Source organism: Coregonus lavaretus, assembly GCF_964263955.1.
Source record: "Coregonus lavaretus genome assembly, contig: HAP1_SCAFFOLD_4902, whole genome shotgun sequence".
In the NCBI taxonomy this organism is placed as follows: domain Eukaryota; kingdom Metazoa; phylum Chordata; class Actinopteri; order Salmoniformes; family Salmonidae; genus Coregonus; species Coregonus lavaretus.
The window spans coordinates 8,794-31,059 of NW_028156804.1; the positions used below are offsets into that span (position 1 = coordinate 8,794).

Below are 22,266 nucleotides of genomic sequence, written 5' to 3' on the forward strand. Positions count from 1 at the left end.
AATGACTTTGGCTTCCCTCCAGGCCTGAGGACAAAGACTTTCCTCTAGGCTCAGATTAAAGATATGACAGATCAAATCAAATCAAATCAAATTGTATTGGTCACATGCGCCGAATACAACAGGTGCAGACATTACAGTGAAATGCTTACTTACAGCCCTTAACCAACAGTGCATTTATTTTAACAAAAAAAGTAAAAATAAAACAACAAAAAAGTGTTGAGAAAAAAAATAAAAATAAACAGTAGGGAGGCTATATATACAGGGGGGTACCTTTGCAGAGTCAATGTGCGGGGGCACCGGCTAGTTGAGGTAGTTGAGGTAATATGTACATGTGGGTAGAGTTAAAGTGACTATGCATAAATAATTAACAGAGTAGCAGCAGCGTAAAAGGATGGGGTGGGGGGGCAGTGCAAATAGTCCGGGTGGCCGGAGTGGCTATAGAGTCAGCTACCATCCTCAGTAGCTTTCCATCTAAGTCGTCAATGCCAGGAGGTTTTGTCATTATTGATTGATCATTTTTCCACCTCTCCCATCACTAACTTTACAAAATTCAAACTTGCACAATGCTTTTCTTTAATTATTTGTTTTTTTTTCTCTGCATGAATACGATGGCTCACTGTCCGTTGTTGGCATTTCCTGCCTAAGTTCGCCCACTTTGCAAATGAAGTCATCCGTTAAAATAATAATTGGCAACGTCAAATTATTTTGTGATGAATAAATCATCTGATTTTGATGAAAGATGGGAGTTAAAATTTGTTTTTCTACCCGTAATTTCATGTAAAGTACTCCAAAGTTTTTTTTTATCCCCATCATTCTTTATATCATTGATCTTGGCTTCATAATACAGTTTCTTCTTCTTTTTGTTGAGTTTAGTCACATCATTTCTCTATTTGCTTGAAGTCAGCCAGTCAGATGTGTAGCCAGACTTATTATCCACTCCTTTTGCCCCGTCTCTTTCAACCATACAGTTTTTCAATTCCTCATCAATCCATGGAGCTTTAACAGTTCTAACAGTCAGTTTCCTAACCGGTGCATGTTTATCAATAATTGGAAGAAGCAATTTACTAAATTCATCAAGTGCAGCGTCTGGATGCCCCTTGTTAATCACATCAGACCAACAAATATTTTTTAAACATCATCCACATAAAAAAAGTCACAGTGATTACAAGGCCGCTTCCCTGGTGTTCATTATCCCCCAATTAAAAATCTAAAATACAGAAGTCACGTTTAGATTTGAAAAATGGCTTTTATTTTTGGTAAATAAATAACATTTTTACATTTACATTTTAGTCATTTAGCAGACGCTCTTATCCAGAGCGACTTACAGTTAGTGAATACATATTTTTTATACTGCCCCCCCCCCCGTGGGAATCGAACCCACAACCCTGGCGTTGCAAACGCCATGCTCTATCAACTGAGCTACATCCCTGCCGGCCATTCCCTCCCCTACCCTGGACGACTTGTGCGCCGCCCATGAGTCTCCCGGTCGCGGCCGGCTGCGACAGAGCCTGGATTCGAACCAGGATCTAGTGGCACAGTTAGCACTGCGATAGACCACAGCGCCACTCAGGAATAACGTTTTAATATAGAACAATATAATGTGTAAATCGATAAATTCAGTAAGTGAAGATCACCTTGATCCTTAAATGATATAATTTCTTTATAGAATCACACCAGCCATTATTATGAAAATAAACAAATGAAATCCATAAAATCCCATCATTCCTATATAACAGATACACCCTTTCTAGTATCGGCAACGTAAGACACGTCCAACAGTGTTTTGTAGTCAGTGTGGTGTCAAAGTACCCCAGAGACACAAAAGACTGTCCCAAAATGGCACCCTATTCCCTGTAGAGTGCACCACTTTAGACCCAAGGCCTACTGACAGCTTTCCGTTTGATGAAGGGGCCTCGTATATATATCTGAGAAATAAAAGTCTTTATTTACACTTTCTCAAAAACAAGAGGATAGCAGAAAAAAATAAATAATAATCTATATGACTGTAGGGGCCGGAACAAAACCCTGCAGGAGCGTAGCTCTCCCAGGCCAAGAGTTGGCCTCCGCATCACTGCTCTAAGATATCAGGGCCGTGTTCACAAAACAACTCAGGAGTAGGAGTGGGAATCTAGGATCGGTTTTGGCTCATAATGAATAAGGGAGGGGGGGGGGGGCCTGATCCTAGATCAGCACTGCTACATGGGATGCTTTGTCAATACGAGCCATGCTAAAATCCCGCACTGGTTCAGTCAGTGCTGTCATTACCGGCAGACATACAGTAACATCATTAAGATCCAGTCAGCCTCAGAAGCCCAGGCTTCCATGACATTTGGAAGGACGGCCTCGCAAGACTAACACGCAGTATCGTCTCAAACACCTGTGTAAAACTCCCCCTTGAGATCAACACACACACACACACACACACACACACACACACACACACACACACACACACACACACACACCTAGCAGTCCCTAATCCTCTTGTTTTAGTAACCACTTTTCTGGATTGGAGGTGGGGCTAAGTGGGAGGGGACAGACAGAGGTGGGGCTAAGTGGGAGGGGACAGACAGAGGTGGGGCTAAGTGGGAGGGGACAGACAGAGGTGGGGCTAAGTGGGAGGGGACAGAGAGGTGGGGCTAAGTGGGAGGGACAGAGAGGTGGGGCTAAGGGACAGAGAGGTGGGGCTAAGTGGAGGGGACAGAGAGAGGTGGGGCTAAGTGGGGGGACAGAGAGAGGTGGGGCTAAGTGGGAGGGGACAGAGAGAGGTGGGGCTAAGTGGGAGGGGACAGACAGAGGTGGGGCTAAGTGGGAGGGGACAGAGAGAGGTGGGGCTAAGTGGGAGGGGACAGAGAGGTGGGGCTAAGTGGGAGGGACAGAGAGAGGTGGGGCTAAGTGGGAGGGACAGAGAGAGGTGGGGCTAAGGGACAGAGAGAGGTGGGGCTAAGGGACAGAGAGAGGTGGGGCTAAGTGGGAGGGACAGAGAGAGGTGGGGCTAAGTGGGAGGGGACAGAGAGAGGTGGGGCTAAGTGGGAGGGACAGAGAGAGGTGGGGCTAAGTGGGAGGGACAGAGAGAGGTGGGGCTAAGGGACAGAGAGAGGTGGGGCTAAGTGGGAGGGACAGAGAGAGGTGGGGCTAAGGGACAGAGAGAGGTGGGGCTAAGTGGGAGGGACAGAGAGAGGTGGGGCTAAGTGGGAGGGACAGAGAGAGGTGGGGCTAAGTGGGAGGGACAGAGAGAGGTGGGGCTAAGTGGGAGGGACAGAGAGGCGGGGCTAAGGGACAGAGAGAGGTGGGGCTAAGTGGGAGGGACAGAGAGAGGTGGGGCTAAGTGGGAGGGACAGAGAGAGGTGGGGCTAAGTGGGAGGGACAGAGAGAGGTGGGGCTAAGGGACAGAGAGAGGTGGGGCTAAGTGGGAGGGACAGAGAGGCGGGGCTAAGGGACAGAGAGAGGTGGGGCTAAGTGGGAGGGACAGAGAGAGGTGGGGCTAAGTGGGAGGGGACAGAGAGGTGGGGCTAAGGGACAGAGAGAGGTGGGGCTAAGGGACAGAGAGAGGTGGGGCTAAGTGGGAGGGACAGAGAGAGGTGGGGCTAAGGGACAGAGAGGTGGGGCTAAGTGGGAGGGGACAGAGAGGTGGGGCTAAGGGACAGAGAGAGGTGGGGCTAAGTGGGAGGGGACAGAGAGGTGGGGCTAAGGGACAGAGAGAGGTGGGGCTAAGTGGGAGGGGACAGAGAGGTGGGGCTAAGGGACAGAGAGAGGTGGGGCTAAGTGGGAGGGACAGAGAGAGGTGGGGCTAAGGGACAGAGAGGTGGGGCTAAGTGGGAGGGGACAGAGAGGTGGGGCTAAGGGACAGAGAGAGGTGGGGCTAAGTGGGAGGGACAGAGAGAGGTGGGGCTAAGTGGGAGGGGACAGAGAGGTGGGGCTAAGTGGGAGGGACAGAGAGAGGTGGGGCTAAGTGGGAGGGACAGAGAGAGGTGGGGCTAAGTGGGAGGGACAGAGAGAGGTGGGGCTAAGGGACAGAGAGAGGTGGGGCTAAGTGGGAGGGACAGAGAGAGGTGGGGCTAAGTGGGAGGGGACAGAGAGGTGGGGCTAAGTGGGAGGGACAGAGAGAGGTGGGGCTAAGTGGGAGGGGACAGAGAGAGGTGGGGCTAAGTGGGAGGGACAGAGAGAGGTGGGGCTAAGTGGGGGGACAGAGAGAGGTGGGGCTAAGTGGGAGGGGACAGAGAGGTGGGGCTAAGTGGGAGGGACAGAGAGAGGTGGGGCTAAGTGGGAGGGGACAGAGAGAGGTGGGGCTAAGTGGGAGGACAGAGAGAGGTGGGGCTAAGTGGGGGGACAGAGAGGTGGGGCTAAGTGGGAGGGACAGAGAGGGGTGGGGCTAAGGGACAGAGAGAGGTGGGGCTAAGAGACAGAGAGGTGGGGCTAAGTGGGAGGGACAGAGAGAGGTGGGGCTAAGGGACAGAGAGAGGTGGGGCTAAGGGACAGAGAGAGGTGGGGCTAAGTGGGAGGGACAGAGAGGTGGGGCTAAGTGGGAGGGACAGAGAGAGGTGGGGCTAAGTGGGAGGGACAGAGAGGTGGGGCTAAGTGGGAGGACAGAGAGAGGTGGGGCTAAGGGACAGAGAGAGGTGGGGCTAAGTGGGAGGGACAGAGAGAGGTGGGGCTAAGGGACAGAGAGGTGGGGCTAAGTGGGAGGGGACAGAGAGGTGGGGCTAAGTGGGAGGGACAGAGAGAGGTGGGGCTAAGTGGGAGGGGACAGAGAGAGGTGGGGCTAAGTGGGAGGACAGAGAGAGGTGGGGCTAAGTGGGAGGACAGAGAGAGGTGGGGCTAAGTGGGAGGACAGAGAGAGGTGGGGCTAAGTGGGAGGACAGAGAGAGGTGGGGCTAAGTGGGGGGACAGAGAGAGGTGGGGCTAAGTGGGGGGACAGAGAGGTGGGGCTAAGTGGGAGGGACAGAGAGAGGTGGGGCTAAGGGACAGAGAGGTGGGGCTAAGTGGGAGGGACAGAGAGAGGTGGGGCTAAGGGACAGAGAGGTGGGGCTAAGTGGGAGGGACAGAGAGAGGTGGGGCTAAGGGACAGAGAGGTGGGGCTAAGGGACAGAGAGAGGTGGGGCTAAGTGGGAGGGACAGAGAGAGGTGGGGCTAAGGGACAGAGAGGTGGGGCTAAGTGGGAGGGGACAGAGAGGTGGGGCTAAGTGGGAGGGACAGAGAGAGGTGGGGCTAAGTGGGAGGGACAGAGAGAGGTGGGGCTAAGTGGGGGGACAGAGAGAGGTGGGGCTAAGTGGGAGGGGACAGAGAGGTGGGGCTAAGTGGGAGGGACAGAGAGAGGTGGGGCTAAGTGGGAGGGGACAGAGAGAGGTGGGGCTAAGTGGGAGGACAGAGAGAGGTGGGGCTAAGTGGGGGGACAGAGAGGTGGGGCTAAGTGGGAGGGACAGAGAGAGGTGGGGCTAAGGGACAGAGAGAGGTGGGGCTAAGGGACAGAGAGAGGTGGGGCTAAGGGACAGAGAGAGGTGGGGCTAAGTGGGAGGGACAGAGAGGTGGGGCTAAGTGGGGGGACAGAGAGAGGTGGGGCTAAGTGGGAGGGGACAGAGAGGCGGGGCTAAGTGGGAGGGACAGAGAGAGGTGGGGCTAAGTGGGAGGGACAGAGAGAGGTGGGGCTAAGTGGGGGGACAGAGAGAGGTGGGGCTAAGTGGGGGGACAGAGAGAGGTGGGGCTAAGGGACAGAGAGAGGTGGGGCTAAGTGGGAGGGACAGAGAGAGGTGGGGCTAAGTGGGGGGACAGAGAGAGGTGGGGCTAAGTGGGGGGACAGAGAGAGGTGGGGCTAAGGGACAGAGAGAGGTGGGGCTAAGTGGGAGGGACAGAGAGAGGTGGGGCTAAGTGGGAGGGACAGAGAGAGGTGGGGCTAAGGGACAGAGAGAGGTGGGGCTAAGTGGGGGGACAGAGAGAGGTGGGGCTAAGTGGGAGGGACAGAGAGAGGTGGGGCTAAGTGGGAGGGACAGAGAGAGGTGGGGCTAAGTGGGAGGGACAGAGAGAGGTGGGGCTAAGTGGGAGGGACAGAGAGAGGTGGGGCTAAGTGGGAGGGACAGAGAGAGGTGGGGCTAAGTGGGAGGGACAGAGAGAGGTGGGGCTAAGTGGGAGGGGACAGAGAGGTGGGGCTAAGGGACAGAGAGAGGTGGGGCTAAGTGGGAGGGACAGAGAGGTGGGGCTAAGGGACAGAGAGAGGTGGGGCTAAGTGGGAGGGGACAGAGAGGCGGGGCTAAGTGGGAGGGACAGAGAGGTGGGGCTAAGGGACAGAGAGGTGGGGCTAAGGGACAGAGAGGTGGGGCTAAGGGACAGAGAGGTGGGGCTAAGGGACAGAGAGGTGGGGCTAAGGGACAGAGAGAGGTGGGGCTAAGTGGGAGGATGAAAAATGGACTAATCCTAAAGTTGGTTTTCAGGATGGTGAAAGGCAGTTTACGATTCTACTGTTCATTCATTCCAAAATGAAAATATGACCCTTTTCAAGGAGTGTAATAATTATACATGCAATTAAATTTTCCTGTTATTAAAACTTGATAAATCCCGCGACCTTCTGCAGCACTGACCTGGAACTATAACTTTCCCCTTTACCTCCCCTGTTCTAAACTCCACACAGGTGGAAAACCTGGGGGCTCGTTCAGCAGGACGCAACGTTTTGGAACGTTCAGATAGGAATATGACGTATAGAACAAACATGCCTCTCTGACATGTAGAATAAGGAATCACGTCGGATCTATTGGTGACATTTCTATCTGCAACGTTTGGCTACTGAACGTGGCCCCGTTATTCAAACTCACTCTCCTCCTTTGGTCACTGCAAAGGCCCAATACCCAGCAGTACAACCAGAACTACATGAAGTCACATAGATAGATATCTATCTATCTATCTATCTATCTATCTATATATATATCTATCTATCTATCATAGTGTCACTAGAGAAGTCAGAGACTGAGCAGGGGGTGTGTGTGTGTGTGAGTGTGTGTCCAGGCACAGGGTGTGTGTGTGTGTGTGTGTGTGTGTGTGTGTGTGTGTGTGTGTCCAGGCACAGGGTGTGTGTGTGTGTGTGTGTGTGTGTGTGAGTGTGTTAGTCCACTCCCAAGGCTTTGAGCTGTCGTTCGATGTCTGCGTCTGAGATGCTGTCTGATTTGGAGGTAGAAGCGCTGGGGTTGTTTCTGCTGGTTGAAGGAGCACTCACCATCTGCAATCAATAAAAAAAACACAATGAATCAACTCAACCCTGATTCTCCCAAGGATATGCTAACAATTTCCACAGTACTAGTGTCCTGTCCAGGGGGTGTCCTGTCCAGGGGGTGTCCTGTCCATCAAGCTGTCTCACTATAGAAACAGGAGATAGACTAGTGTCCTGTCCAGGGGGTGTACTGGTACATCAAGCTGTCTCACTACAGAAACAGGAGATAGACTAGTGTCCTGTCCAGGGGGTGTACTGTACATCAAGCTGTCTCACTACAGAAACAGGAGATAGACTAGTGTCCTGTCCAGGGGGTGTACTGGTACATCAAGCTGTCTCACTACAGAAACAGGAGATAGACTAGTGTCCTGTCCAGGGGATGTACTGTACATCAAGCTGTCTCACTACAGAAACAGGAGATAGACTAGTGTCCTGTCCAGGGGGTGTACTGGTACATCAAGCTGTCTCACTACAGAAACAGGAGATAGACTAGTGTCCTGTCCAGGGGGTGTACTGGTACAGCAAGCTGTCTCACTACAGAAACAGGAGATAGACTAGTGTCCTGTCCAGGGGGTGTACTGTACATCAAGCTGTCTCACTACAGAAACAGGAGATAGACTAGTGTCCTGTCCAGGGGGTGTACTGGTACATCAAGCTGTCTCACTACAGAAACAGGAGATAGACTAGTGTCCTGTCCAGGGGGTGTACTGTACATCAAGCTGTCTCACTACAGAAACAGGAGATAGACTAGTGTCCTGTCCAGGGGGTGTACTGGTACATCAAGCTGTCTCACTACAGAAACAGGAGATAGACTAGTGTCCTGTCCAGGGGGTGTACTGTACATCAAGCTGTCTCACTACAGAACCAGGAGATAGACTAGTGTCCTGTCCAGGGGGTGTACTGTACATCAAGCTGTCTCACTACAGAAACAGGAGATAGACTAGTGTCCTGTCCAGGGGGTGTACTGTACATCAAGCTGTCTCACTACAGAAACAGGAGATAGACTAGTGTCCTGTCCAGGGGGTGTACTGTACATCAAGCTGCCTCACTACAGAAACAGGAGATAGACTAGTGTCCTGTCCAGGGGGTGTACTGGTACATCAAGCTGTCTCACTACAGAAACAGGAGATAGACTAGTGTCCTGTCCAGGGGGTGTACTGTACATCAAGCTGTCTCACTACAGAAACAGGAGATAGACTAGTGTCCTGTCCAGGGGGTGTAATGTACATCAAGCTGTCTCACTACAGAAACAGGAGATAGACTAGTGTCCTGTCCAGGGGGTGTACTGTACATCAAGCTGTCTCACTACAGAAACAGGAGATAGACTAGTGTCCTGTCCAGGGGGTGTACTGGTACATCAAGCGGTCTCACTACAGAAACAGGCGATAGACTAGTGTCCTGTCCAGGGGGTGTTCTGTCCATCAAGCTGTCTCACTACAGAAACAGGAGATAGACTAGTGTCCTGTCCAGGGGGTGTACTGGTACATCAAGCTGTCTCACTACAGAAACAGGCGATAGACTAGTGTCCTGTCCAGGGGGTGTACTGGTACATCAAGCTGTCTCACTACAGAAACAGGAGATAGACTAGTGTCCTGTCCAGGGGGTGTACTGGTACATCAAGCTGTCTCACTACAGAAACAGGGGATAGACTAGTGTCCTGTCCAGGGGGTGTACTGTACATCAAGCTGTCTCACTACAGAAACAGGAGATAGACTAGTGTCCTGTCCAGGGGGTGTACTGGTACATCAAGCTGTCTCACTACAGAAACAGGAGATAGACTAGTGTCCTGTCCAAGGGGTGTACTGTACATCAAGCTGTCTCACTACAGAAACAGGAGATATACTAGTGTCCTGTCCAGGGGGTGTACTGTACATCAAGCTGTCTCACTACAGAAACAGGAGATAGACTAGTGTCCTGTCCAGGGGGTGTCCTGGTACATCAAGCTGTCTCACTACAGAAACAGGAGATAGACTACTGTCCTGTCCAGGGGGTGTACTGGTACATCAAGCTGTCTCACTACAGAAACAGGAGATTCATCTCCTACCCTATGAGCCATTCTGGCTCGGAACAAGGCTAACTTCCTTTACAGAGTATTTCCATAGAGCTGCAGAATGACTTCCCCAGTAGGACCCTAACCCAGTAGGACCCTAGCCCTAACCCAGTAGGACCCTAACCCAGTAGGACCCTAGCCCTAACCCAGTAGGACCCTAACCCAGTAGGACCCTAGCCCTAACCCAGTAGGACCCTAGCCCAGTAGGACACTAGCCCTAACCCAGTAGGACCCTAGCCCAGTAGGACCCTAACCCAGTAGGACCCTAACCCAGTAGGACCCTAGCCCAGTAGGACCCTAGCCCAGTAGGACCCTAGCCCAGTAGAACCCAGTAGGACCCTAACCCAGTAGGACCCTAGCCCTAACCCAGTAGGACCCTAACCCAGTAGGACCCTAACCCTAACTCAGTAGGCCCCTAGCCCAGTAGGACCCTAGCCCAGTAGGACCCTAGCCCAGTAGGACCCTAGCCCAAACCCAGTAGGACGCTAACCCTAGCCCAGTAGGACCCTAACCCAGTAGGACCCTAACCCTAACTCAGTAGGACCCTAACCCTAACTCAGTAGGCCCCTAGCCCAGTAGGACCCTAGCCCAGTAGGACCCTAGCCGAGTAGAACCCAGTAGGACCCTCACCCAGTAGGCCCCTAGCCCAGTAGGAACCTAGCCCAGTAGGACCCTAACCCAGTAGGACCCTAACCCTAACCCAGTAGGGACCCTAGCCCAGTAGGACCCTAGCCCAGTAGGACCCAGTAGGACCCTAGCCCAGTAGGACCCTAGCCCAGTAGGACCCTAGCCCTAACCCAGTAGGACCCTAGCCCAGTAGGACCCTAACCCTAACTCAGTAGGACCCTAGCCCAGTAGGACCCTAACCCAGTAGGAACCTAGCCCAGTAGGACCCTAACCCAGTAGGACCCTAGCCCAGTAGGACCCTAACCCTAACTCAGTAGGACCCTAGCCCAGTAGGACCCTAGCCCAGTAGGACCCTAACCCAGTAGGACGCTAACCCAGTAGGACCCTAACCCAGTAGGACCCTAGCCCAGTAGGACCCTAACCCAGTAGGACCCTAACCCTAACTCAGTAGGCCCCTAGCCCAGTAGGACCCTAGCCCAGTAGGACCCTAGCCCTAACCCAGTAGGACGCTAACCCTAGCCCAGTAGGACCCTAACCCAGTAGGACCCTAACCCTAACTCAGTAGGACCCTAACCCTAACTCAGTAGGCCCCTAGCCCAGTAGGACCCTAGCCCAGTAGGACCCTAGCCCAGTAGGACCCTAGCCCAGTAGAACCCAGTAGGACCCTCACCCAGTAGGCCCCTAGCCCAGTAGGAACCTAGCCCAGTAGGACCCTAACCCAGTAGGACCCTAACCCAGTAGGACCCTAACCCTAACCCAGTAGGGACCCTAGCCCAGTAGGACCCTAGCCCAGTAGGACCCAGTAGGACCCTAGCCCAGTAGGACCCTAGCCCAGTAGGACCCTAGCCCTAACCCAGTAGGACCCTAACCCAGTAGGACCCTAGCCCAGTAGGACCCTAACCCTAACTCAGTAGGACCCTAGCCCAGTAGGACCCTAGCCCTAACCCAGTAGGACGCTAACCCTAGCCCAGTAGGACCCTAGCCCAGTAGGACCCTAGCCCAGTAGGACGCTAACCCTAGCCCAGTAGGACCCTAGCCCAGTAGGACCCTAACCCAGTAGGACCCTAACCCAGTAGGACCCTAACCCAGTAGGACCCTAACCCAGTAGGACCCTAACCCAGTAGGACCCTAGCCCAGTAGGACATGACGTTGTACCTTCTGGAGTACTTGCATCTCTTCTTCTTAAAGCCATTTTAAAATCACCAGTTATGGAGGAGTTTTCAACTGAGTTATTGCTACATATAGGTCTGGTTTCCCGGACACAGATTAACCCTTGTCTTATTTCAAATCTCCACTGAAAGTTATTTTAAATCCAGGACATGGCTTAATCTATGTCTGGGAAACCAGCCCTGAGGATCTCCCACTCACCTTTCCCAATATCAGGGTTTAGACTCTCTTGATTTATTCTGCCTTTATTTAAAAATCAGGTACATCATTGAGAACACATTTTATTTTACAATAACACCAAATCTCTCACCTTTCCTGATATCTCGATGCCGATCTCGTCCAGAACCTGGTTGACGATGCTATCAGACTCCTCCTCGTCTCCTGACTCGTCAAAGATCTCATCCAGCGTGTCGTTAACTGAGAGAAGGGGACAAAGAGATCACTCCTGTAAGACATCCCTTGTCATAACATCTGTTATATATATATATATATATATATGAGTGACACAGGGGAGGGGGTTCGCCATAATGACAATGGGTGTGTCTCAAATGCCACCCTACTAGATCTCCTACATAGTGCACTACTGTTGACCAGGGCCCTATATAGGGGATAGGGTGCCATTTGGGATGAACCCATTGTCACAGAGCAATAGGGCTCTGGTCAAAAGTAGTGCACTATATATAGGGAATAACAAGTATGGCATTTTAGCAGCCTCATCATCATGGGGAACGTCAACACGGAATGTGTAATATAGATCTATTTCTCACTCATCTCCTCTGACATCTCCATCTTCATGTTCTCCTTCTGGAAGTTCTGCATGGTCTGGTGCATCTTCTGAGGGTCCATCGTCTTGTTGACAGCCTGCATAGTCTGAGACGGCAGAGGAGAGGGTTAATCATTTACATTTTTAGTCATTTAGCAGACGCTTTTATCCAGAGCGACTTACAGTTAGCGAGTGCATAGATTTTTCATACTGCCCCCCCCCCCCCCTCCCCGTGGGAATCGAACCCACAACCCTGGCGTTGCAAAGCACCATGCTCTAACCAACTGAGCTACAGGAGGATATCCGTTTACACTTTGCAAAGGCAGGCGACATCCGTGAAAAACAGCACACACAGACAGAGAGAGAGACATAGACAGAGAATGCTGTCCAGGGTGGTTGCACTAGGCACATCACACCACCCTGTGGGAAGAACCCACTGGCGCGCGCACACACACACACACACACACACACACACACACACACACACACACACACACACACACAGAGAGAGATCCCCACTCACTTTAGTAGTGGTAGCCATGGCCCCTGCCATCTTCATCTGTGAGTTCATGAGTTTGGTCTGAGAGGACATGGAGGTGACCTTTGAACTGACGGCGTAGGTCCTGTTCTTCTGTCTCCTCAGCTGAACCAGCTGCTTGGCCAGGATGGTACACGCCTCCTTGTTCCCGGTCTTAGCCATCTTCTTGATCTCCATTTCCTGGGAGACAAACAAAGATGGAGACCAAGACAACAATCTGGGTGCCGACTAGCCTGGGTGCCGACTAGCCTGGGTGCCGACTAGCCTGGGTGCCGACTAGCCTGGGTGCCGACTAGCCTGGGTGCCGACTAGCCTGGGTGCCGACTAGCCTGTTTGTGCCATCATGCCAACTTCTTGTCACTCATTGTTATGTTTGGCATGAATGTAATGACATCACAAACAGGCTGGCACCCAAGGTAGGGGTTTCCCACATAGACCAACATTATCCATGACTCAAGGTAGGGGTTTCCCACATAGACCAACATTATCCATGACTCAAGGTAGGGGTTTCCCACATAGACCAACATTATCCATGACTCAAGGTAGGGGTTTCCCACATGGACCAACATTATCCATGACTCAAGGTAGGGGTTTCCCACATGGACCAACATTATCCATGACTCAAGGTAGGGGTTTCCCACAGAGACCAACATTATCCATGACTCAAGGTAGGGGTTTCCCACATAGACCAACATTATCCATGACTCAAGGTAGGGGTTTCCCACATAGACCAACATTATCCATGACTCAAGGTAGGGGTTTCCCACATAGACCAACATTATCCATGACTCAAGGTAGGGGTTTCCCACATAGACCAACATTATCCATGACTCAAGGTAGGGGTTTCCCACATAGACCAACATTATCCATGACTCAAGGTAGGGGTTTCCCACATAGACCAACATTATCCATGACTCAAGGTAGGGGTTTCCCACATAGACCAACATTATCCATGACTCAAGGTAGGGGTTTCCCACATAGACCAACATTATCCATGACTCAAGGTAGGGGTTTCCCACATAGACCAACATTATCCATGACTCAAGGTAGGGGTTTCCCACATAGACCAACATTATCCATGACTCAAGGTAGGGGTTTCCCACATAGACCAACATTATCCATGACTCAAGGTAGGGGTTTCCCACATAGACCAACATTATCCATGACTCAAGGTAGGGGTTTCCCACATAGACCAACATTATCCATGACTCAAGGTAGGGGTTTCCCACATAGACCAACATTATCCATGACTCAAGGTAGGGGTTTCCCACATAGACCAACATTATCCATGACTCAAGGTAGGGGTTTCCCACATAGACCAACATTATCCATGACTCAAGGTAGGGGTTTCCCACATAGACCAACATTATCCATGACTCAAGGTAGGGGTTTCCCACATAGACCAACATTATCCATGACTCAAGGTAGGGGTTTCCCACATAGACCAACATTATCCATGACTCAAGGTAGGGGTTTCCCACATAGACCAACATTATCCATGACTCAAGGTAGGGGTTTCCCACATAGACCAACATTATCCATGACTCAAGGTAGGGGTTTCCCACATAGACCAACATTATCCATGACTCAAGGTAGGGGTTTCCCACATAGACCAACATTATCCATGACTCAAGGTAGGGGTTTCCCACATAGACCAACATTATCCATGACTCAAGGTAGGGGTTTCCCACATAGACCAACATTATCCATGACTCAAGGTAGGGGTTTCCCACATAGACCAACATTATCCATGACTCAAGGTAGGGGTTTCCCACATAGACCAACATTATCCATGACTCAAGGAAGGGGTTTCCCACATAGACCAACATTATCCATGACTCAAGGTAGGGGTTTCCCACATAGACCAACATTATCCATGACTCAAGGTAGGGGTTTCCCACATAGACCAACATTATCCATGACTCAAGGTAGGGGTTTCCCACATAGACCAACATTATCCATGACTCAAGGTAGGGGTTTCCCACATAGACCAACATTATCCATGACTCAAGGTAGGGGTTTCCCACATAGACCAACATTATCCATGACTCAAGGTAGGGGTTTCCCACATAGACCAACATTATCCATGACTCAAGGTAGGGGTTTCCCACATAGACCTACTGTGCATTCGGAAAGTATTCAGACCCCTTGACTTTTTCCACATTTTGTTACGTTACAGCCTTTTCTAAAATTGATTAAAATGAATTTAATTTCCCCTCATCAATCTACACACAATACCCCATAATGACAAAGCGAAAACAGGTTTCAATTTTTTTGCAAATCTATTAAAAATAAAAAACAGAAATACCTTACTTAAGTATTCAGACCCTTTGCTATGAGACTCGGAATTCAGCTCAGGTGCATCCTGTTTCCATTGATCATCCTTGAGATGTTTCTAAAACTTGATTAAATTAAATTAATTGGACATGATTTGGAAAGGCACACACCTGTCTATATAAAGGTCCCACAGTTGACAGTGCATGTCAGAGCAAAAACCAAGCCATGAGGTCGAAGGAATTGTCCGTAGAGCTCCGAGATAGGATTGTGTCGAGGCACAGATCTGGGGAAGGGTACCAAAACATTTCTGCAGCATTGAAGGTCCCCAAGAACACGGTGGCCTCCATCATTCTTAAATGGAAAAAGTTTGGATTCACCAAGACTCTTCCTTTTTTTCTTTTTTTTCCCCCTTTATTTAACCAGGTAAGCCAGTTGAGAACAAGTTCTCATTTACAACTGCGACCTGGCCAAGATAAAGCAAAGCAGTGCGATAAAAACAACAACACAGAGTTACATATGGGGTAAAACAAAACAAAGTCAAAAATACAACAGAAATAAATATATATACAGTGTGTGCAAATGTAGCAAGTTATGGAGGTAAGGCAATAAATAGGCCATAGTGCAAAAATAGTTACAATTAGTATTAACACTGGAATGATAGATGTGCAAGAGATGATGTGCAAATAGAGATACTGGGGTGCAAATGAGCATAATAAATAACAATATGGGGATGAGGTAGTTGGGTGGGCTAATTTCAGATGGGCTGTGTACAGGTGCAGTGATCGGTAAGGTGCTCTGACAACTGATGCTTAAAGTTAGTGAGGGAGATAAGTGTCTCCAGCTTCAGAGATTTTTGCAGTTTGTTCCAGTCATTGGCAGCAGAGAACTGGAAGGAATGGCGGCCAAAGGAGGTGTTGGCTTTGGGGATGACCAGTGAGATATACCTGCTGGAGCGCAGACTACGGGTGGGTGCTGCTATGGTGACCAATGAGCTAAGATAAGGCGGGGATTTGCCTAGCAGTGATTTATAGATGGCCTGGAGCCAGTGGGTTTGGCGACGAATATGTAGTGAGGACCAGCCAACAAGAGCGTACAGGTCACAGTGGTGGGTAGTATATGGGGCTTTGGAGACAAAACGGATGGCACTGTGATAGACTACATCCAATTTGCTGAGTAGAGTGTTGGAGGCTATTTTGTAAATGACATCGCCGAAGTCAAGGATCGGTAGGATAGTCAGTTTTACGAGGGCATGTTTCGCAGCATGAGTGAAGGAGGCTTTGTTGCGAAATAGGAAACCGATTCTAGATTTAACTTTGGATTGGAGATTCTTAATGTGAGTCTGGACGGAGAGTTTACAGTCTAACCAGACACCTAGATATTTGTAGTTGTCCACATACTCTAGGTCAGACCCGTCGAGAGTAGTGATTCTAGTCGGGTGGGCGGGTGCAAGCAGCGTTCGGTTGAAGAGCATGCATTTAGTTTTACTAGTGTTTCCTAGAGCTGGCCACCCGGCCAAACTGAGCAATCGGGGGAGAAGGGCCTTGGTCAGGGAGGTGACCAAGAACCCGATGGTCACTCTGACAGAGCTCCAGAGTTCCTCTGTGGAGATGGGAGAACCTTCCAGAAGGACAACCATCTCTGCAGCACTCCACCAATCAGGCCTTTATGGTAGAGTGGCCAGACGGAAGCCACTCCTCAGTAAAAGGCACATGACAGCCCGCTTGGAGTTTGCCAAAAGGCACCTAAAGGACTCTCAGACCATGAGAAACAAAATTCTCTGGTCTGATGAAACCAAGATTGAACTCTTTGGCCTGAATGCCAAGCGTCACATCTGGAGGAAACCTGGTACCATCCCTACGGTGAAGCATGGTGGTGGCAGCAGGGAGACTTGTCAGGATCAAGGGAAAGATGAACGGAGCAAAGTACAGAGAAATCCTTGATGAAAACCTGCTCCAGAGCGCTCAGGACCTCAGACTGGGGCGAAGGTTCACCTTCCAACAGGACAACGACCCTAAGCACACAGCCAAGACAACACAGGAGTGGCTTCGGGGCAAGTCTCTGAATGTCCTTGAGTGGCCCAGCCAGAGCCCGGACTTGAACCAGATCGAACATCTCTGGAGAGACCTGAAAATAGCTGTGCAGCGACGCTCCCCATCCAACCTGACAGAGCTTGAGAGGATCTGCAGAAAAGAATGGGAGAAACTCCCCAAATACAGGTGTGCCAAGCTTGTAGCGTCATACCCAAGAAGACTCAAGGCTGTAATCACTGCCAAAGGTGCTTCAACAAAGTACTGAGAAAAAGGTATGAACACTTACATAAATGTGATATTTCCGTTTTTTATTTTTAATACATTTGCAAAATTTTCTAAAAACCTGTTTTTGCTTTGTCATTATTGTGTGTAGCTTGATGAGTGGAAAAAACAATTGCATTCATTTTAAAATAAGGCTGTAACGTAACAAAATGTGGAAAAAGTGAAGGGGTCTGAATACTTTCCGAATGCCCTGTCCATTCTCCATGACTCAGACACTCTCTGTATACAGACCACACCCACCAGTTGTTTTTCCTGTTTCTCCAGGGAAGATCTGTCTCTGGTGATCTGTCTCTGGGTTCCTCTCAGCTCTTTGGTCTGCTCCTTTATCACATCTAGAGGTAGTGATGGGAGAGAACACTACAAGATCAGTACTAGAGAGACTAGAAGAGAGAGATAAACTATTTATTGTTCATTTCACTATTTCACTTGCTTTGGCCATTGCCAATGAAGCCCTTTGAATAGAGAGAGAGAGAGAGAGAGAGGAGACAGACAGAGGAGACAGAGGAGCCAGAGGAGACAGACAGGAGAGAGAGAGAGAGAGAGAGAGAGAGAGAGAGAGAGAGGAGACAGACAGACAGGAGAGAGAGAGAGAGAGAGAGAGAGAGAGAGAGAGAGAGAGAGAGAGACAGACAGACAGGAGAGAGAGAGAGGAGCCAGAGGAGACAGACAGGAGAGAGAGAGAGAGAGAGAGAGAGAGAGAGAGAGAGAGAGAGAGAGAGAGAGAAGCCAGACAGACAGGAGAGAGAGAGAGGAGCCAGAGGAGACAGACAGGAGAGAGACAGAGGAGACAGACAGGAGAGAGAGGGAGAGATCAGCAGCGGGAGAGGGGGATCCTACAGCAGCATCACGTAGCTAATATGTAGCTAGCTAACGATTGACCCATCATCTTATGAGACAGTCACTTTCAATGTTAACAAGGCAATTGATAACTAGCTAGCAAGTTAACAACATATATGTTATGACTGAGGCTTGTCAAAACATCAGACTGTTACCATGGTTACTCCAAAAAAGACACAATAGTCTCTACAAGCCAGAATGTTGAATAAAATGATATTTCCACTTACTTTACCGGTTGTACATGCTGTTGTTCCTTTTGGCGGTAGGCGGTGGAGATAGGGTATCCACAGGAAAGGTTTGCTTCCCCGACTTTTTGCGGTGGGGGGGGTAGATTCTGTCACTGGTATTTTCAATCTCTTCATGCATAGAGCCCCACAGTGATGGTGTCATACTACCCATAAAACCTAGCGGTCAAACAGGGAAATGGTTCTAATCGATTTTCCACCATTCATTTTTCCCCATAGGGGAACTTTTTTAAAAAGTCACCTTGTCCTGGAGAGATTTACACGGTTATCAAAACGTGACTTCTGGGTAAGCCTAAACGAAACACAGCCCTTATTTTAAGTGTTTCTAAAAATCCCCTGCGGGAAAAATAAACGGTGGAACAACAATTGGAATCATTTCCCTGTTTGACCGCTAGGTTTTATGGGTATTATGACACCACCACTGCGGGTGGGGCTCTATGCATAAAGTAACAGAATCGGGTAAGCAAACCTTTCCTGTGGATCCCCTATCTCCATCTCCACCGCCAAAAGGACCAACAGCATGTCCTACTATGTTATGTGTTTTATGACTCTGTGGTACCCTTTACAGACCAGCGTATTAAAAGTCAGGCTAATAACGCTTCCCTGTGTTATTATTATTATTTTTTCTGATTACCTCCTATTTAAGGACAAAAATCAACGGACTACAGGTAAATAAGTAAAATATAAGTTTACTCAACATTCTGACTTGTAATGGGAATGCTGAGCCTACATGTTAGCGACAAGTGTGTAAGTATTTCACTCTCAGAGACTGAGGCTAATGTTAGCTAACTAGCTGAAACGTCGAGTCGGTGATGATTACACTTACCATCCACTGTCTTTTTCTTGAAGAAGCCGGCCATGGTGACTGGCGATAACTTGGCCAAATAGCTATGATTCGATGATGTTTTAAAAGGCCCTTACACCGTCTGTTAATTAAACCAGCCCCCAGCCACCGACTGTTTATTTCCTGGTTCGGAGAGAAGCAGGAAGTGCTGCACTTAATTGGGGGCGTTCCAGACAACCTAGAATAAAAGCGCTGCCGCTCACACTGAGCCTCGCCAAGTCGCCTGGGTAGAAAGCCAACCGCCAGGTGGCAGTAGTTAGCTAGTTTCAAAGCCACACCACACCACAGCTGCATGGGGATAGCCAGCCAACCAGAGAGCTCTTTACAGACTGTAAATGGCTTCCAGCTGGGCTCGATCTGTCTGTTCATGATTTGGGAAAAGGGGCTTGAATTTTAATAAGTATGAGGTGTTCTTGCCAAGTGGGTGTTTCCTCCTGATAGTATTATTATGCTGCGTTCATACCAAGTGGGAAACTGGGGAAATATTCCTTGTAAACTTCGTCAACGATTTGTGTGCGTTCAAGTGCTTTGAACTTGTTGAGAACGACGATTGGCCGATGGCAAACAAGCAGCGTCAACCATAAATTACAGCTTTCATGCTCGCAAACAAATTATAGTGTTTAAAAACAACATTATTTGTTTGCTGAAATCCTTACTATTTCAATAAACGTTAATCAAATACAACCACCGACTGTTTCTTTGCTGAGATTGCTGTGGTCCTCTGTAGCTCAGTTGGTAGAGCATGGCGCTTGTAACGCCAGGGTAGTGGGTTCGATCCCCGGGACCACCCATACGTAAAAATGTATGCACACATTTTTGGGGGCGTTGGATAAAAGCGTCTGCTAAATGGCATATTATATTATTATTCAATTGGCACATGCGCATTTGCTCTGAGTTGCCATCTTAGAGCAACATCAATGAGCAAACAGTCAGGTGGTTGAATTTGTGTTCACCAGGTGGTGAAGGTAGGAAACAACACCTCCACTTCGCTGATCCTCAACACTGGGGCCCCACAAGGGTGCGTGCTCAGCCCCCTCCTGTACTCCCTGTTCACCCATGACTGCGTGGCCAAGCACGCCTCCAACTCAATCATCAAGTTTGCAGACGAGACAGCCTACAGGAAGGAAGTGAGGGCTCTGGGAGTGTGGTGTCAGGAAAATAACCTCTCACTCAACGTCAACAAAACAAAGGAGATGATCGTGGACTTCAGGAAACAGCAGTGGGTGCACCCCCCCCCATCCACATCGACGGGACCGCAGTGGAGAAGGTGGAAAGCTTCAAGTTCCTCGGCGTACACATCACTGACAAACTGAAATGGTCCACCCACACAAACCGTGTGGTGAAGAAGGCGCAACAGGAGGCTCAAGAAATTTGGCTTGGCACCTAAAACCCTCACAAACTTTTACAGATGCACAATTGAGAGCATCCTGTCGGACTGTATCACCGCCTGGTACGGCAACTGCACCGCCCGCAACCGCAGGGCTCTCCAGAGGGTGGTGCAGTCTGCACAACGCATCACCGGGGGCAAACTACCCGCCCTCCAGGACACCACCCGATGTCACAGGAAGGCCAAAAAGATAATCAAGGACAACAACCACCCCGCTATCATCCAGAAGGCGAGGTCAGAACAGGTGCATCAAAGCTGGGACCGAGAGACTGAAAAACAGCTTCTATCTCAAGGCCATCAGACTGTTAAATAGCCATCACTAGCACATTAGAGGCTGCTGCTGCCTATTGAAATCACTGGCCACTTTAAGAAATGGAACACTAGTCACTTTAATAATGTTTCCATATCTTGCACTACTCATCTCATATGTATATACTGTATTCTATTCTATAATATTCTACTGTATCTTAGTCCATGCCGCTCTGTCATTGCTTGTCCATATATGTATATATTCTTAAATTCCATTCTTTACTTAGATTAGTGTGTATTGGGTATATGTTGTGAAATTGTTAGATATTACTTGTTAGATATTACCGCACTGTCGGAGCTAGAAACACAAGCGTTTCGCTACACCCGCAATAACATCTGCTGAACACGTGTATGTGACCAATACAATCAGAGATGTCAGCGCTCAGAGATGATAGACCTGTTTCACACTAGTAATGACCAGTTGGAGGGGGGCGTTCCAGTGCATCACACTAGTAATGACCAGCTGGAGGGGGGCGTTCCAGTGCATCACACTAGTAATGACCAGCTGGAGGGGGGCGTTCCAGAGCATCACACTAGTAATGACCAGTTGGAGGGGGGCGTTCCAGAGCATCACACTAGTAATGACCAGCTGGAGGGGGGCGTTCCAGAGCATCACACTAGTAATGACCAGCTGGAGGGGGGCGTTCCAGTGCATCACACTAGTAATGACCAGCTGGAGGGGGGCGTTCCAGTGCATCACACTAGTAATGACCAGCTGGAGGGGGGCGTTCCAGAGCATCACACTAGTAATGACCAGTTGGAGGGGGGCGTTCCAGTGCATCACACTAGTAATGACCAGCTGGAGGGGGGCGTTCCAGTGTATCACACTAGTAATGACCAGCTGGAGGGGGGCGTTCCAGTGCATCACACTAGTAATGACCAGCTGGATGGGGGCGTTCCAGTGCATCACACTAGTAATGACCAGTTGGAGGGGGGCGTTCCAGTGCATCACACTAGTAATGACCAGCTGGAGGGGGGCGTTCCAATGCATTTGACATTTGACATTTGGCGGCAGGTGGCTTAGTGGTTAAGAGCGCTGTGCCAGTAACCGAAAGGTCGCTGGTTCTAATCCCCGAGCCGACTAGGTGAAAAATCTGTCAATGTGCCCTTGAGCAAGGCACTTAACCCTAATTGCTCCTGTGAGTCCCTCTGGATAAGAGCGTCTGCTAAATCATTAATTATTAATCATTATTACATTTACATTTTTGTCATTTAGCAGACGCTCTTATCCAGAGCGCATAAATTTTTTTTCTCATACATTTGACCCAGTGGTGCGCTCGGTATAGACACGTTTAGGAGACGTTATGAACTCAGCAGTAGTCCCAGAGACACGTCTTCTCTGTGCCTGTTACACTATAGAGGGAGACGATGCCAAATCTTCCAGTTGAAAATCACACACGCACACACACACACACACACACACACACACACACACACACACACACACACACACACACACACACACACACACACACACACACACATCATTGTTGTAGATTAGGGAGTAGAAGGGCACAGTGGCTGGATCAGTTTCAGAATTTTACAGCAGTACTTTATTGTCCAGGCCATAAGTCCCTCCTTGACCTGTCCCTTGTTCTTTCCAGGAACTTTATCAACAAACTGTACCATTCCTCCTGTCCCTTGTTCTTTCCACTCCCCTCCATATCTATTAGGACTCTATACTCCAGCATTTTGGATTTGAGATCAAATGTACC

At 49.5% G+C, this 22,266-nt stretch overlaps 1 protein-coding gene across 1 annotated transcript; it reads right to left on the reverse strand.

Annotated features, from left to right (window-relative positions):
- Positions 1–6,891: 6,891 nt before the first annotated feature.
- On the reverse strand, positions 6,892–18,968 carry LOC311119676 (charged multivesicular body protein 2b-like). The gene is made up of 6 exons (XM_084194344.1): positions 18,838–18,968; positions 17,170–17,261; positions 12,326–12,520; positions 11,807–11,909; positions 11,350–11,456; positions 6,892–7,204 (listed from the first exon to the last, which is right to left on the reverse strand). Exons 1-6 carry the CDS (start codon positions 18,869–18,871, stop codon positions 7,091–7,093), a joined length of 645 nt encoding a protein of 214 aa, XP_084050470.1. The 5' UTR covers positions 18,872–18,968; the 3' UTR covers positions 6,892–7,090.
- Between the last annotated feature and the right edge of the window lie 3,298 nt (positions 18,969–22,266).